The sequence below is a fragment of the Notolepis coatsorum genome (genome assembly GCF_963971535.1).
Source record: "Notolepis coatsorum genome assembly, contig: SCAFFOLD_101, whole genome shotgun sequence".
NCBI lineage: Eukaryota > Metazoa > Chordata > Actinopteri > Aulopiformes > Paralepididae > Notolepis > Notolepis coatsorum.
Genome location: NW_028174323.1, coordinates 138327 through 156197, shown reverse-complemented (window position 1 = coordinate 156197; position 17871 = coordinate 138327). Strand labels below are relative to the sequence as shown.

The following is a 17871-nucleotide window of genomic DNA, read 5'->3' as shown; positions in this document are numbered from 1 at the left end:
AAGATTAATTTGAATCATACAGGTAAGTACAATTTCATATCAATTATTAATATAATCCATACATCAAAATATATATTTTTTGTTACAGGTTTCCCATCAAACTCAAATTTAGTCAATATGGCTCCAACACTGGCGGAGCAGTAATACAAGAAAATGGCCAGAGTCACTCACTGGACCACTCATACCATCTGCACGTTTATTGCACATTTGGAGAAGCGTCTTCCTCAGAGTCAACAGCAGAGAAGGGGGAGATGTATATACAGTATCCTGTCACATAATTCGGTCATTGACAGCAGGGACGTGGCAAGGGGGGGGGGGTGCTGTGGGGGCTGCAGCACCCCCACCTGGCAGGGAGTTGTAACTGCAAGGTTGTTTTGGCTTTTATTCCATTGTAAATCCTACTCAATGTCACTCAATGAGCGGCACTGCAGATTTACCCTACTCTTAGAATTCGGAAAAGATCCTCATAGGGGCGCTGTCTCGATAATGCAGTGCTCCCTGTTATACAGACCGGTGTTTTAGTCATATAAACAAAGGGATCCCGAACGCGGAACTGAAAGTGGGTTAGGGAAAATCTTTACGCTACCGGGCTGCACCGGGCAGAAACGATTATTGATGCCAAGACGAAACGTTGCATTTTGCTGCATTAACACTTTAATCGCCGATGACGTGTTTAGACGTCATTCCTAGCCATGCTCATTCTGCCGAAGACACCGTAACTCGTCTTTGATATCAATAATTCAAAAATCTGTGATCGAAATCATATTTCTCCTCCGGAGCCATGAGATGTACTGGTGAGCTCCACTCAACTGTCTAACGGTTCAAGAGCGCCATCCGGTGGCCGATCGGCAGATCGGCCAAGAGGGAGGGGTGCGCCAAACAGGAAGTGCTCATCCATAATCCGTCCGGGCACTCGCGATCGGTAGCCGGACCCCATCTCAACACACTGGATAATCAATCGCTCGCCCTAACTCAATAAACAACGTTATTTGGACGTATATAGTATTATACAACCTGGAAATGGTTCATCAGGATCAACATCCCATAATCGAAAACTGTCTACTCCACGCTCATCCCCCAACGGCGCGAGGAACATACAGTAAGATCCAGCGTTATTTTCTAACGTATTCCATATAAACTGCTCTGATGACCATATGACCCACACTAGACGATACGTAGTAACTTCTAGAACCACGTCCAGTTGAAATTTTTCATCTGGCAACGATCGCTACCAAACTGTATTTGATCATCAATATAATGCATTTGGAGCTATAAATCAAGTTCTGGAGAAAGCTGCAGAAAACGATAAAAACATACTTATACTTTAGACCATATTTTAGTATGAATATGTGAATGAAAAAGTTTAACGTTGCTACACCCTGAACAATACATATAGGACATTGAATGGGCCATAATAATGGCAATTTAGCAATAGAATTTAAAAAGTTATAGCCCTGCAAAGAAGGGGAACTTCTCCATAGACAAATAGAGCTGGCTAGGGATGGTAAATTATGAATTTGAACCATGGCGATCAAAGTGTTAAGGAGGTAAGACAATGGTTAATCTATTATTGGATGCCTTCATTTGAACACTTAATTTGCACTATATATTAAAAGAGGAAAAAATGTGCGCGCTGCGCGGTCATTGTCTCCCCTTCAGCGCAACCCGCCGCCTATGACGTTATTATATCACTTATCTCAGCACCCCCAACGCTGACTGAGTTCCCGCGGCCCTGATTGACAGCCATTTTGGCACTCATCACAATTAGTAAATAATGTAGCGATATCAATCTAATAATATCAATCAACATAATATAGATAACAATATTTCCCCTATAGGCCAGGTGGGTGGCCTGAGGGGTTTGGGTCTATATCAATTAAATTGTGGCCCTTATATCTCCAAAGAACCCCGGGGAACATGGCATGATTTATCCATATCATTATTTACAAAATTACAAGTATTGACATGTTCTAGATATTGGTTACCACAGTACCAAGACAAACAAGAGAAGAAAGAGAGACTATGTATAATTAGAGGAAGCACAGTACACTTCATTAATGATATCGCCTCCTTTTGGGGTGGCTATTTCTGTTTATTTTCATTGCGTATATATGGCGGTTTTGTGTTCCACAATTCTTATTTCGAGCACTCGCTTGGTCTGACCCACAAGGGCATTTCAACACATGAATTTCATGGTTGGAGTTGGAGTTACAATTGATTTTATGATATTTTCATTGCGTATTTGATAACATTGAGGGGATGGTTTCGAGAATTTAGCCTTGTGTATGAATTGCAACAATGCCACATCAATAGAAGCCAGCAGGTGGGCCCGACAGCCGCAGTCAAGACCCATGGGTGATCAAAGAGAAGCCACCTATTCTCACTCCTTGCTCCACAACGGTCGGCGTGTACTGTACGCCTTATCAACAATAAAGAAAGATCCTTTGTTTGAGAATCAACACCTGCCGGGCGGCTATCCATTCTGCACTGCACCTGGGTCCAACACACCTACACAACTCGCAACATATATGTGTGTCTGTTCCTCTAGCTGTGTGTACAATAATACAACTGCCAGTACATCTTACTCAGATAACCAGTGTTACGACCCTGGCTCATGGGCACGCAACCTATGTGCAAACCAACACCAAAACCCCGTGCTCTAACTCAAAGTGCTACTATATCAAGGAACTATTAATGTAAATGTAAACTAATGTACTAATGTGAACCCAACGGACAAGGACTGGAAGAACCTGACAGCTCTTCCTCTAAGCACAGACACTGCATGTGTGTTACTAGGGCTGGCTTTAAAGCTCCCAGCAGGTAACCAATCAGCACTAATTGGCTAATTGACAGCCCTCACCTGCATGCCCCGTGACACAGGAGTGATCAGGCCTGCCTGCACAGTGACACAGGAGTGATCAGGCTCCTGGTACATAACACCTCCCCCACCAAACTGGTTGCCCCAGAGGCAACCACCACACAACAACCCAGAAACAAAACAAAAAAAACAACTGTGACCCATTAGTTGTCAGGGCCACCACCACAACAGTGATAGCGGGTCGGCCCCTGTCGAACACGACCACCAACCGTGTTGTATGCTCCCTTTCAACAGGCCCCTCCACCGATACCGACCTGTCAAAAATAGACTGCAAACCAAAATCAACCTGAGAACTGCGCTCAACAGAACAGAACACAGCAAAACAAAAACCATAGATCACTGATACCACCACCGCGCCCATATCCATCCCACCTGGCACTGGCAGTCCAGGATACTGCAAACCGTGAACATCCAGAGTAGGATGTACCGCCTCAGGTACAGCCCCACCGTACCTGGAACATGGCAGTACGACAGTCACAAAAACGTCTGGAACACCATCTAAAATGGCGTCACCCAAAATAACATTGTCCTGATCAAAATCAAAATGGCTGCCACTCAACAGACCAGGTCGCGAAGGCGACTCCTGCTCCACAGGACACAGGTAACTAGGTTGACCATCACACCTAGTGCATGGCAGAGAATCAGTGTGGACATGTGGATCAATGTCAGAATCATCAACTGACATACTGGGACCATCCCTGCCCACAAGTGAAACATTAGGGACAATAGAGCTACTGTGGGAAGGCTGGCAGCCTAAGTCAGGCTTAGTAGCCTCTCCAACTAGAACGGTGTCACATGAAACAACAGCACCTCTCATAGCATCCTTCCCACACTCCTTCTCCAATTCGTTCGTGGCCTCAGCCACCATACAGGCTGGGAAGACCCTGAGACACTGCGCTGCCATACCATCTCCTGCCACATGCTTCTCCGGCACGCATGTCAACTCTGGTTTCACCACCGGGCCTAACACAAAGCCACAATCAAGAGAATCATTATGCAGAGGTAGATCCACAGTGTGCTTTCCAAAATTCTCAACAGGTACACATTTTAATTCAACAACGAATGTGTCACTAAGTGTAATGTCCCAAGTCGAAGTATCAACAACATCACTTTTGTCCTTTGACATTTCCCGAGCCACAGCACACACAGGAAACACTCCTGGATGTTTCTGTGCCAGCTCATTAGGGACCTCAGAAACCACAGGAATGGGAGTTACAACCGGAGTAGCCAACACTTTGTCACCAGCCAAATCATTCCCTAGAATGAAGGACACCCCCTTTATGGGAATGTGAGAACATACCCCCACAACAACATTGCCTGATACTAAGGGAGAATTGAGCGTGACCTCATGCAAAGGTGCATCCACAAATCCACCCCCAAAGCCCCGAACAACGACACCGGAATGCAAAGAAGAGTTTTCTGAAAACGGCAAAACCCCCTCCAGAATGAGGGACTGAAAAGCACCGGTATCTCTCCAAATTGTTATAGCCTGTTTGGACTCTAGTGCATTAGTCAGGGAAACAAATCCATTCATCATAAACCTTGAGGAACCCTCAAGCTCTTTGTCCACACGTTTGATACTTCCCCCATCCCCATCTAACGTTGGCATAGGCGTTCTGCATATGGTTTCTACCAGAGCCACAGTTCTGAAATTTGTCTGCTCAAGCACCGGGCACCCAGCAACGATATGACCAGGTTCTTTACAGTAGAAACAGATAATCCCTTCTGGGAATGCACCAGCAGAACCACCCCACCTAGGAGGTAAAGTTAACTGACCAGCAGACACAGGTTTTGGGAAACGGCCCCCCTGAACAGGACGCCTATCCCCGGACTCAACACGGTAGTCCTCCAAAAACACAGACTTGTGTGTCAACACAAACTCATCAGCGAAGACAGCGGCGTCGCCTATCTTCGATACCTTACGCTCATTTAGATGTGTGGAAACGGTATCAGGAACACATCTTTTAAATTCCTCTAGGAGAATCAACTGCCTAAGCTGCTCTCTTGACTCTGCCTTCTGAGAAGTGCACCACCTGTCAAACAGGTTCTCCTTCTCCCTTCCAAATTCAACATAAGACTGCCCCTCCGACCTGCGATAACCTCTAAAACGCTGACGATAGGCCTCGGGGACCAACTCATAAGCCCTCAAAATGGAAGCTTTAACCAGCTCATAATCAGCGCTTTGTTCAAGGGACAGAGCAGTGTAGGCTTCTTGTGCCCTACCAACTAAAACACATTGCAGCAGCAGTGTCCAGGCGGTATCAGGCCACTTCAATGTGGTTGCCACCCATTCAAAAAGGGGAAAATATCTTTCCACGTCTTTCTCAAAAAATGGTGGCACCATCCTAATATTCCTGCCTACATCAAACCCGGAACGTGACTCTGGATGCAGAGCACCCGCCTGCAAGGCAGCATGCTTATATTCAAGCTCCTTCTGTGCACGCTCGTACTCCAGCAACATTTGTTTCTCGTTAAACTCACGCTCCTCACGCTCACGCTCATGCTCACGCTCCTCTTTCCTCTCTCTCTCCTTAAGCTCACGCTCCTCTTTCCTCTCTCTCTCCTTAAGCTCACGCTCCTCTTTACTCTCTCTCTCCTTAAGCTCATGCTCCTCTCTCCTCTCCTCACGCTCTCGCTCTAGCTGCCTTTCCTTAAACTCCAACTCCCTAATCCTCCACTCACCCTCCACACCAGGTAATAGCGGAGACGCGCCAGACGAAGGAGGCTCCTCCACCCTCTCCTCAAGCACCTGCTCCCTAATGAGTAACACCCTTAAAGCACTCAAGGCAGTCGGCTTCAAACGTTTCTCACCTGCAGAAAGCTCTACCCTGTAGTGTACAGCAAGTTCCAGAAGTTGTTCTTTGGAAAACTTATCCAACATGTCATGAGACGGGCGATCAACAAAGTCCTTGATGGAAGCCATCGTCACTGCACCAGCCACCACAAGCTACACACTTTACCTCACAGTCACGAAGAACCACTAACGAACCACGAAGACCCCCCTAACGAACCACTGAAGAACCCCGAAGAACCACTGAAGAACCATGAAGAACCACTGAAGAATGCTAAATGCCAATAATAACAACCAGAAGGGAACGCGGTGGAAATGTGAGCTCTACGGAGCGCACCTTTCTAGGACGCAAAAAAAAATTAAAATAAAAATAAAACACACCCACCCAAAATAGATGTGTCATACACGCAGGGTGTTAGGTGCTACCAGGTATGCTCACCAAACACTCAAACAAACAAAATAAATCCAACAAACAATTCCAAACAGGTGCGCCTTCTAACCTGATATGACTACATATGCTTCTACGTCTAAACTGCAGTCAAAACCGGCCCACCACATGTCTACCCTAAGAAACACTAAATCAAGCCCTACCACACTACCTGTGTTTTCCGGCCGCCCTAATCTACCTACTCTTAAACTAATGCCCTGTAGACCTAACCATCTTCAACCACACCTGCTACCAGTCAAAGATCATACTTGACCATCCACCCGTCCAGTACATGATACGGTACCAGACAAGCAGATGGTGCTAATCCCTTCCCTGACTGCCCCAGGAGTACGTGGTGCACAGGACGCTAACCAACAACCAGAAAATAATGTCCCTATCTACATGTGGTGCCCACTAAACTATATATTTTAACAGCATAAGTAGTCACATCAAATTACAAACAAATACGGCATACTCACCTGTTTGATGAAATGGCTCAGGCCCCACGTTACACCATATGTAACGAACACCACCCAAACCATAATACCATGACACCCCGTGTAACACAAAAAAAAACCACCAAACAAATTTCTAGGGGTAAAATATCCCGGACGAGCGCCCAACTGTTACGACCCTGGCTCATGGGCACGCAACCTATGTGCAAACCAACACCAAAACCCCGTGCTCTAACTCAAAGTGCTACTATATCAAGGAACTATTAATGTAAATGTAAACTAATGTACTAATGTGAACCCAACGGACAAGGACTGGAAGAACCTGACAGCTCTTCCTCTAAGCACAGACACTGCATGTGTGTTACTAGGGCTGGCTTTAAAGCTCCCAGCAGGTAACCAATCAGCACTAATTGGCTAATTGGCAGCCCTCACCTGCATGCCCCGTGACACAGGAGTGATCAGGCCTGCCTGCACAGTGACACAGGAGTGATCAGGCTCCTGGTACATAACAACCAGTAAGATAATTTTTAAAAATAATTTGAAAAGAGCATTGAGAGAAAAATAAATTAGTTTACATTAAACTAAACTTGTTTTTAACACTTTTTGGGCAACAATATAATTTCTCTTAACTTCTGGGTATGAGCTATAATCTGGTGTTGGCTACGGACCACGTTTGTCCAAGGGAGACATGCATTGTATGTTTTGGTGTTTGTTGTGAAGGATCAGATTAAACCGAATATGTATATTTATTTATATATATATATTTAATTGTATTTGTATATCGTTTGATATCCCCTGTATATTCCTTGTACAATATGCATTGAATATCCCCATTTCTACTAAACAGCCCATAATAGTTTCATTCTACCATTGGACGAGAACCTGGCGCCAGGTTGCCATACCCCTAGGTCCAAGTTCAATCGTGCCGCCTAACATGTCGAGGCAACCCCCGGTTCCGCTCAGTAATATGTCGGGCGAAATACGAATGGTACTATTTGTTCATAGCGCATATATATATGGCGCCAGTAAAGTAGAACTTTCCTTTAGTCCAGTTCTTTACCCTCCAAGCCTATACCCCCCGCAGACCCCCTTCCCAGACCGGTCCAAGCGAGACCCAGCTACAAGGAAGGAGCGGCATACACTGCGGAGAAGCAAGATGAACGATTACAGGATCTGGAAGATCTGATAGAGGAAGAAGAGGGAAAGGAGGAGAACCAAGCCCGACGACAGCACAGTACTCCACCGGACCAGGAGGTCCCATACAGTCCAGGCTATAACCCCGCGGCGCTGCGCTACAGACCCCCGACTCTATTCACGGGTGAGCACGACGCACGACCAGCCCCGAGGAATAGCACCTGGACCAGCTGGCTATGGTGCCCTGCCGGTACCAGCCCACAGAGAGACCAAGAGGACCCAGCAGCAGATGAAGAGGTCCAACACAGTGTGAAGAACAGTTTCTACGTGGACAACTGTTTACAAAGCGTCTCGACTCAAGAAGAAGCCGAGGCTCTCCTAATCAAGTTACGCGCCTCCCTGATCAAAGGCGGCTTTGATCTCAGGCAGTGGGCCAGCAGTGACCCGCACGTATTGCGCAGCCTCTCCTCCGCAGACAAGGCTGCCAGCAGCGAGACCTGGATGGCGACAATCCCAGGAGAAGCCCAAGAAATGACACTAGGATTAGTCTGGCGCTTCAAAACAGACTCGCTCCACTATAGACACAAACCCTTGGCTCCAGAGCAAGGAAGGTCGGCGGCGATACCGACCACCAGACGGAGTGTGTACAGAACACTCGCCAGACAATATGACCCGTTGGGATGTATTCTACCTTACACCACCAGGGCAAAGATGATTGTACGAGCACTATGGGACAAGGACCAGGGCTGGGACGACCCAATACCCGCACACCTTGCCTCAACATGGAGAGAGTGGGAGACGGAACTCCGCTCACTCCCAGGTGTCAATATACGCTGCAGCTACTTCCCATCCACAGTGAGGCCAGAGACATGCGAGATTGAGCTACACGTCTTCAGCGACGCCTCTGAAGTAGCCTACGGATCGGTGGCCTATTTGCGTGCCCAAGAGATGGGAGGAAAGATACACACTGCTTTCATACTGGCCCGCTCAAGAATAGCACCACGTAAGCAACAATCTATCCCACGTCTAGAGCTCTGCGCAGCCCTCGCAGGAGCGCATCTAGCCACGTTAATCCAACGTGAACTCACCATTCCGGTGCATAGAACAATCTTGTGGTCAGATTCCACGACAGTACTCACATGGATTAAGTCTGATTCATGCAGATACAAAGTCTTCGTGGGAGTCAGAGTCACCGAGATTCAAGAATTAACAGAAGAAGCAAGCTGGAGGTATGTGGATACCAAACACAACCCAGCTGACGTCATCACCCGGGGAATGTCCCTGGATGACCTAACCCGTCGCAACATCTACAGTGACGGACCAGCATTCCTCCAGCTCCCGGAAGGAGATTGGCCTACGCCCACCCCGAGGGAAGCAAGTAACGAGGAGGCTGAGAACAAGAAGCCTATGTTCTGTGGACTGAGCACTGTCGCCTCCACAGACCCCAACATAGATGACTGCATTACCCTAGAGAGTGCGCAACAAAGAACATTCCTGCGGCACCACCCAGAGATTCAGTCCACCACTGACATGTCAGCAGCTGACTACGAAGAAGCAGAACTTCTTCTACTACAACGAGCCCAGAGAGAATCGTTCTCCGATGAGCTAGACTGTCTACAGGGAGGAAACCCCGTCCCATCAGACAGCAGACTGATTCACCTGGCACCAGAGAGTGACGCACATAATCTCATCAGAGTGGGTGGTCGCCTGCGGAGAGCCCCCGATCTACCAGATGACATTAAGCACCCGATCGTCTTGAACAGCCGACACAAGGTCACAGAGCTGATCATAAAGAAATACGAGGAGGATGTACACCACGCAGGAGCAGAGAGAGTCTTCGCGGAGATCAGACGTCGTTATTGGATATTACAAGGGAGAGAAGCAGTACGGCGCTTCCAGCGAACCTGTCTAGACTGCCGTAAGTGGCGCGCGCAGCCCAGCATACCACGGATGGCTGACCTACCCCCCTGTCGCCTCCGAATCGGCGACAAGCCATTCCACTCCACAGGCATGGACTGTTTTGGCCCGTTGTATATAAAGAGAGGAAGAGGCACCGAGAAGCGGTGGGGTATTGTATTCAAATGCATGACCACCAGAGCGATACATATCGAGCTCCTTCCGACCATGAGCACAGACTCATTCCTTATGGCCTTCCGGAGATTCACATCACGGAAAGGAAAACCGTCTACATTGTTGTCTGATCACGGGACCAACTTCAAAGGCGGAGAAAGAGAGCTGAGAGAGAGCTTCCAAGCTATGGGCCCAGAACTTAAGACCCACCTCGCTCCAGCCCAGATTGACTTCCAGTTTAATCCCCCGAACGCACCCCACTTCGGTGGAACCTGGGAACGAGAAGTACGTTCTATAAAGACAGCCCTGTATGCCGTACTCGGAGCCCAGACTGTGGCAGAGGAAGTCCTAATGACAGTCCTCACGGAGATCGAGGGAGTATTGAACTCAAAGCCCCTCGGTTACGTCTCCAGTGATGTAGCAGATGTCGACCCAGTCACCCCCAACACACTCCTAATGGTGCGGCTGGACCCCGCGCTACCCCAGACAATGTACAGGCCCGAAGAAGCGAACGGCCGAAGAATGTGGAGGTACAGCCAAGTACTAGCTGACAAGTTTTGGAGCAGCTTCCTACTTCACTACCTACCGTCTCTACAGACCCGCCAGAAGTGGGTAAAAGAGAGAGACAATTTGACAGAAGGAACAGTCGTCATGATTATTGACCAGTCGCTACCCAGAGCTATGTGGCCGGCTGGCCGCGTAAGCAAAGTGATCACCGGTGCCGATGGCAAGGTCCGAGCAGCTGAAGTACTCGTCCAAGGGCGCACTTACACACGTCCCGTGGCGAGGCTCATAGAACTGCCCCGACTCCCAGATACTATCGATGATGACCATGACCCTATGACTTTGTGAGTTGACTGACCCTTACAGCGGACCTTGAGTGGTAGACAGTGCGGTTAATCTGTCTCTGCTTAGCTAATTAGGTGGGACTAATTAGGGGGCGGCTGTTGTGAAGGATCAGATTAAACCGAATATGTATATTTATTTATATATATATATTTAATTGTATTTGTATATCGTTTGATATCCCCTGTATATTCCTTGTACAATATGCATTGAATATCCCCGTTTCTACTAAACAGCCCATAATAGTTTAATTCTACCATTGGACGAGAACCTGGCGCCAGGTTGCCATACCCCTAGGTCCAAGTTCAATCGTGCCGCCTAACATGTCGAGGCAACCCCCGGTTCCGCGCAGTAATATGTCGGGCGAAATACGAATGGTACTATTTGTTCATAGCGCATATATATATGGCGCCAGTAAAGTAGAACTTTCCTTTAGTCCAGTTCTTTACCCTCCAACAGAGTGACAGACGCAAAAGCCTCCCCACGACGCACGTGCGGTGTAGTAAGGCCTACTTGGCCCAGAATAGGCATTGAGATATCGTGTAGATTAATAGTTGAATGGTCATAGTTTGGCACCATACCGTCGAGTTGGACGTATTCTATTAAGCTAATAATAGTCTATTTATGTATGGTGCATCGTTCGGTTAGAGTTCTACAGTTATCAGTACCCCCATCGTTCCTGACGTTATCTGGACGCTTAACCAGGCTGGTCAGACCCCTAGTGGTGATTGCATCCGAGGAGCTCCGGGCCAAGAGCGACTGGACCTGTATATTGGATTACTCTACCCTGACGACGGCGAGCCTTCCACGGCTTGGATTATGCTTTGTGTGCTTTGATTATTCCATGGATAAAGGCCAACACTGCCGAGTGTTGGAATTACCCCCCGGAGAGGACTCCAGGTGAGACGGCGCTCTACACGTGAGGTCGCCTCACGTCTCTCCGTTGTGGACCGGCAGATACCGTTCCACAGAGGGTCCAGCTGTATTCGTCTGCGGCCCGAGGTTCTGTGGGCACCGTGTCCAAGACTTTGGATTCTCCCAAGACACCGTCGGCCAGATGGGATACCGCCAGCGGCTTCTCTAACCCCCCCCTCCTACTGTCTTACAACCAGCGGGACCCCCCCCCCCCCTTAGTGTATCCAGCTATAATCATTTAAGTACCATCGCTATCGTTTCCTAAATATTCCAGGTTGTATACTTACTCCCTGCGCAACCAGAGATTGGACATTCAATGTTGATTTACCTACGAATACTCATTTGCCATAAAAGTGCATATTCCATATTTCAAATCATAAATGTAATTAAGTGATCGTTGTATACACCCTTTGCTGTATTAAACTTTCGATTTGGTCCATTTGTGTTGGTTCGTTTCATCAGGTGGGAAAGTGTTCATCATACTTATATCTTGTACTGGGTGGCCAGAAGTTAAAGTACATGAGGTAGTGGTATTAAATATCATATCTAACAATACAGTCAGGGAATTGTACCCCTCAGTTACAGTGTTTGTATACTATAGGCTATGTTGACAATAACAAAAAAATTTAATTATCCTTTAATAACGGGGGCAGAAGGCTGGCAGTCGTACAGTGCGATTGTCTGGCGAGTTGTCAAAAAACATATTGTGTGTGTTTCATTCATCACGGGTGGGCAGGGTGCAAACTACGGGGGAGCGAGAGGGGAGCTTGGCTTCAGTTCCCCTGAAAAGAGATGGTTTGTCAAATTTGGGAGTGGGGTGTCATTTTTTATCGTCATCGTGTTAAGTTGTAAAGGCATTGGTAACCCTTTCACTACCACACTACAAAGGGTTAACCCTCTCACTACCACACTACAAAGGGTTAGCCCTCTCACTACCACACTACAAAGGGTTAACCCTTTCACTACCACACTACACAGGGTTAACCCTTTCACTACCACAATACAAAGTGTTAACCCTCTCACTACCACACTACAAAGGGTTAACCCTTTCACTACCACACTACAGAAGGTTAACCTTTCACTGCCACACTACAGACGGTTAACCTCTCACTACCACACTACAGAAGGTTAACCTTTCACTACCACACTACAGACTACCACACTACAGACGGTTAACCTTTCACTACCACACTACAGGCGGTTAACCTTTCACTACCACACTACAGACGGTTAACCTTTCACTACCACACTACAAGGTTAGCCTTTCACTACCACACTACAGACGGTTAACCTTTCACTACCACACTACAGACGGTTAACCTTTCACTACCACACTACAAGGTTAGCCCTTTCACTACCACACTACAGAACGTTAACCCTTTCACTACCACACTACAGAAGGTTAACATTTCACTACCACACTACAGAAGGTTAACCTTTCACTACCACACTACAGAAGGTTAACCTTTCACTACCACACTACAGAACGTTAACCCTTTCACTACCACACTACAGAAGGTTAACATTTCACTACCACACTACAGAAGGTTAACCTTTTCACTACCACACTACAATGTGTTAACCCTTTCACTACCACACTGCAAAGTGTTAACCCTCTCACTACCACACTACAAAGGGTTAACCCTCTCACTACCACACTACAGAAGGTTAACCTTTTACTACCACACTACAGAAGGTTAACCCTTTTACTACCACACTACAGAAGGTTAACCCTCTCACTACCACACTACAAAGGGTTAAGCCTTTCACTACCACACTACATAAGGTTAACCCTTTCACTACCACACTACAGAAGGTTAACCTTTCACTACCACACTACAGACGGTTAACCTTTCACTACCACACTACAGAAGGTTAACCCTTTCACTACCACACATTGATTGCGGCACAGTTCTATGCTACACGTACGTTCTTCTACCTGTTAGTGTTCATGGTTCGTTTGAAAGAGTTGGAATGAAGTTAAAGGATAACTCCACTATTTTGGGAAATTAGCTTATTTAACATCTTCCCTGGAGTTAGACAAGAAGATGCATACCTTTTTTGTCTCTGTGGCTGCATTTTAGCTTTGGGAATAGATGCTCCGTTAGCATAGCTTAGCTTCATCACTGGAAGTGGGGGAGGACAGTAGCCTTACAGTGCCTTACAGTGTATTGCAAGGTCTGACATTGACCAAACTTGATATGCATGACCTTGGTGGGCTCTAGGTCAACTCCTGAAAAGGGGGTCAATGTCAGACCTTGCAATCAAAAGTTAGGGGCGCACTGAAATTATGGCAAGGGTTATTAGCCCCCTAACTTTTGATTGCAAAGTCTGACATTGACCCCCTTTTCAGGAGTTGACCTAGAGCCCACCAAGGTCATGCATATCAAGTTTGGTCAATGTCAGACCTTGCAATACACTGTAAGGCACTGTAAGGCTACTGTCCTCCCCCACTTCCAGTGATGAAGCTAAGCTATGCTAACGGAGCATCTATTCCCAAAGCTAAAATGCACGCACAGAGACAAAAAAGGTATGCATCTTCTTGTCTAACTCCAGGGAAGATGTTAAATAAGCTAATTTCCCAAAATAGTGGAGTTATCCTTTAAGTAAAAAAAAATAAAAAAAATGTCCTCGTGAGTGAAGTAGTAACAACCTGTGTGTGCATGTGCGTGTGTGTGTGTGTGTGTGTGTGTGTGTGTGTGTGTGTGTGTGTGTGCGCGTGCAGTGGAGGCGTCGGACTTGGCGGAGGAGGTGACGTGTTTCTCAGACACCTCAGAGGGACGCTCCCTCAGCTCCTACACGTCGGAGTCCTGCGACGACAACGGTAAGAATCTTCACGTCATCGTCACGGCAACGCTGGGGGGGGGGGGGGGGGGTGATGATGACGATGATACACTTGACAATTGACAAGAGGTAGGCGCAGTGGGCAAGGTGCTCGCCACTAACGCAGGAGATGTGCTTCCGGCTTGGCTGGTCGTTCATACTAATACAATTGGCAGTGTTAGAGGGTGGAAAAGCCGGTGGGTTGGGATCGGACATTGTGGACAGCGACTCCTACAGGTCGGTTGGTGCGCCTGTACAGCAGAATCAGGAAGCAACGGGGGCAGCGTGAGCCTCCCACGCGTTACTCCTCGCCGCTGAGAGATCACGCTGTGCAGGTGAAAAGATGCGACGGCTGCCTCCTCGAGTACCGGAGGGGACACGTGATGCAAGGCTTCTGTCCTCACTGCAGCCGACCAGTGGGAGGCATGGTCTAGCAGCGTTCGAGACAGGGGAGGGTAGAATTGGACGATACGAAATTGGGATGGGAGAAAAATTGAAAATGGGGAGAAAAAGTTGATAAAATAAAAACAATTGACAAGAGGTTTGTCAGTGAGGGAAGCAACAGTTGCGATTGGAGGATCAAGAAAAGAGAGCAGGGGTTGAGATTATAGGGTTGGGTACCGGTACTTTTAAGGGTACAGGCCAAACATTACTACAGAGTACCGATTCATGCTAGATCAATCGGTACTAAATTTGGGTACCTTTTATATGTTTAGTATAAGAGTGTAATATTACTAGACAAGAGGGAGCCTTTTCCACAAATATATATATATATATATATTACTGTCCCGTCACTTGGGTCTTTGGGAAGACCAGACGAGGTCAGAGGAGTTTGATCATATTTACTGAGGATGGCCAGATAATGTTGATATTTAAACATTTCAAACCATAATACATGATCATGCAATTTATTTTGTGTGGTGTGTTACAACGATAACTAACTAAATGTTCTAAATAAATAACAATGTTGAAGTTTATAAGTTTTTACCTCTTTTTTTTTGTTATTACAGAATTAAGTACCGAAAAAAGGTACCCTCCCCTCGGGTACCGATACCGAATTCCAGGAACTGGTACTGGTACCGGTATCGGTTCAAATGTGAACGGTACCCAGCCCTAGTTGAGATTTGATTCGATGCGACACTGGGTTCATCATTCTAGATCATCACTGTGTAAAAAAAACTGGGTGCCATGTAGGGCTGACCTTCTAATTAATCTAATCGATTTTAATTCGAAGCTTCGAGATAAAAAGAAAAGAAAAAAAATGATTAAATCTTTTCATTATTATTTTTTTTATGTTGTGGGACTTGTACAGCACTTTGTTCAACTTTGTCAGTGCTTTAAGTTTAAACCTTTTTAAATCTTAGACAAACGAAACACTTTGCTTTCATGAAATATTGTAAGCCGTCATTTGAGGCTTTATAAAAGCAGCACAATGAACACAAGTCTGTCAGAGCCGAGTCCGACCTCATCTTAAATAACAAACAGCATTGCTTGTTGCAGTTAACAAAGAGAGGGAGAGCTGATTTAGCACAAAAAAATTATTATAAATAATTTTTTTTCTTTTTTTTATATATTCAAATTTTATTTCCCCATTCGAATCCCATGCCCATCGAACGAAGCTTCGAAGTATTTAAGACAGCCCTAGTGCCATGTCACCACCCATTGGCTCATTGCTCAAATGCTCTAGCCAGTTCCCGTAGTGTTGAACGCGGTCTCTCTCTCTCCATATCTCGTTCACCTGGTCGCATTATGTAAATTAATTTGTTGTGTTCTGGTGTGTGGCGTCATTGACTCGACACACACTCCTTGAACACTTCATGGTGAACCTGTACATAATTGTATGGGAATAAAACACTGGAATGGAAGTAAGCCTCATTTGTCTAATTGGAAAGCTGGCCATGCAACTCGGATACAACTGGAAAGCAGTCATAATCAGGCTCTCTCTCTCTCTCTCTCTCTCTCTCTCTCTCTCTCTCTCTCTCTCTCTCTCTCTCTCTCTCTCTCTCTCTCTCTCTCTCAATATCTTTCTCTTTCTCTCACTCACTCTCTCACTCCTTCCCTCTCCCCCCCCCCCCCACCCCTCTCTCTCTCTCTCTCACTCACTATCTCTCTCTCTTTCTCTCTCTCTCTCCCTCCTTCCCTCTCTCTCCCCTCCCCCCTCTCTCTCTCACTATCTCTCTATCTTCTCTCTCTCTCTCCCCCTCTCTCTCTCCATCCCCCCTCTATCTCTCCCCCCCCCCCCCTCGCTCTCTCTCTCTCACCCTTTCCTTCACAACCACCATGTTTGGAACAAACCTTAATGAAAAAATGTACGACTGGGTAAAAGATGATTTTATCTTAAAGACAAAACGATGCCATTATCTCCTATATTTCCATTTATTGTGAAATGTGTAAAACAAAACGTTGTGGTAACATGTTATTAATCTTATTATATATATTTATAATCATCATCATCATCATCATCATCATCATCATCATCATCATCATCATCATCATCATCATCATCATCATCATTTTCTATTTATTTGTGCATGGCATTATTACAGTCCAACAGTACATATTAATATGCTCCACTAAATCATCTATTCATGAATGACGATAGAAGTGTTGTTGAGTCTCGGGGCAAGTTTTGCTGGTATGATTATAGGTATAATTAAGAAGTAATGGATGAGCCGTTGTCACAATCCATACATTCTTTTTTTATACCGACGCATGCAAAGTGCTGACGAGGGAGTATTGCATTCACTCCTGTGTGTGTGTGTGTGTGTGTGTGTGTGTGTGTGTGTGTGTGTGTTTGTGCGTGTGTGTGTGTGTGTGTGTGTGTGTGTGTGTGTGTGTGTGTGTGTGTGTGTGTGTGTGTGTGTGTGTGTGTGTGTGTGTGTGTGTGTGTGTGTGTGTGTGTGTGTGTGTGTGTGTGTGTGTGTGTGTGTGTGTGTGTGTGTGTGTGTGTCCGCAACAGACGTAATATTATTTTTCAAATCTGTCAACGACAAGTATTCTAATCCGAATTCATTTCCACCATTGTCCAGTGAAATCGATACGGCTGCTTGCCGTTGCACAGACGAGGGAGAGCGGAGCTCGCAGTCTCTCTGCCCCTCTGGGTTAGTTTTGTTTTCGCTGACGTTATTGCAGGAAAATGAAAAATAACCAATCCTTGGAAGAAAGAATAGGATTTCCTCTGCAGCTGCCGCCCTGCCTGCATATCTGCCTTGCAGAGCGTTGTGTAAAAGGCTTTTTATTTCTCCCCCTTGTTGCTAAATATAACATTCTAGCGGCACTAATGATCATCTCTGTCTTCTGTGTGCGTGTGCATGTGTGTGTGCGCGCGCTGCAGCCGTGTGTGTGTGTGCTTGCCGGGAAGGAATCTGTTCTGTGTTGTTGTGTTTTTGGTCCAATTAGTTGAATAGAGAGAGAAAGTAAAGTTCCCAGGTACTTGTGTACTGCTTTATCACGAGAGTCAGTAAATCATTACTGTTGACAGTTTGTTAGCTCTCTCTCTCTCTCTCTCTCTCTCATCTCTCTCTCTCTCTCT

The 17871-nt window shown here is 46.4% G+C and overlaps 1 protein-coding gene across 1 annotated transcript in view; it reads left to right on the top strand.

Moving 5' to 3' along the window:
• LOC311247581 (protocadherin Fat 3-like) overlaps nucleotides 1-17871 on the top strand; it is a gene marked incomplete at both ends in the record, with an annotated part of 404408 nt that overhangs the window by 368408 nt on the left and 18129 nt on the right. The window contains 1 exon segment of the mRNA XM_084338612.1: nucleotides 14242-14340. Coding sequence (XP_084194738.1) covers nucleotides 14242-14340 — 99 coding nt within the window.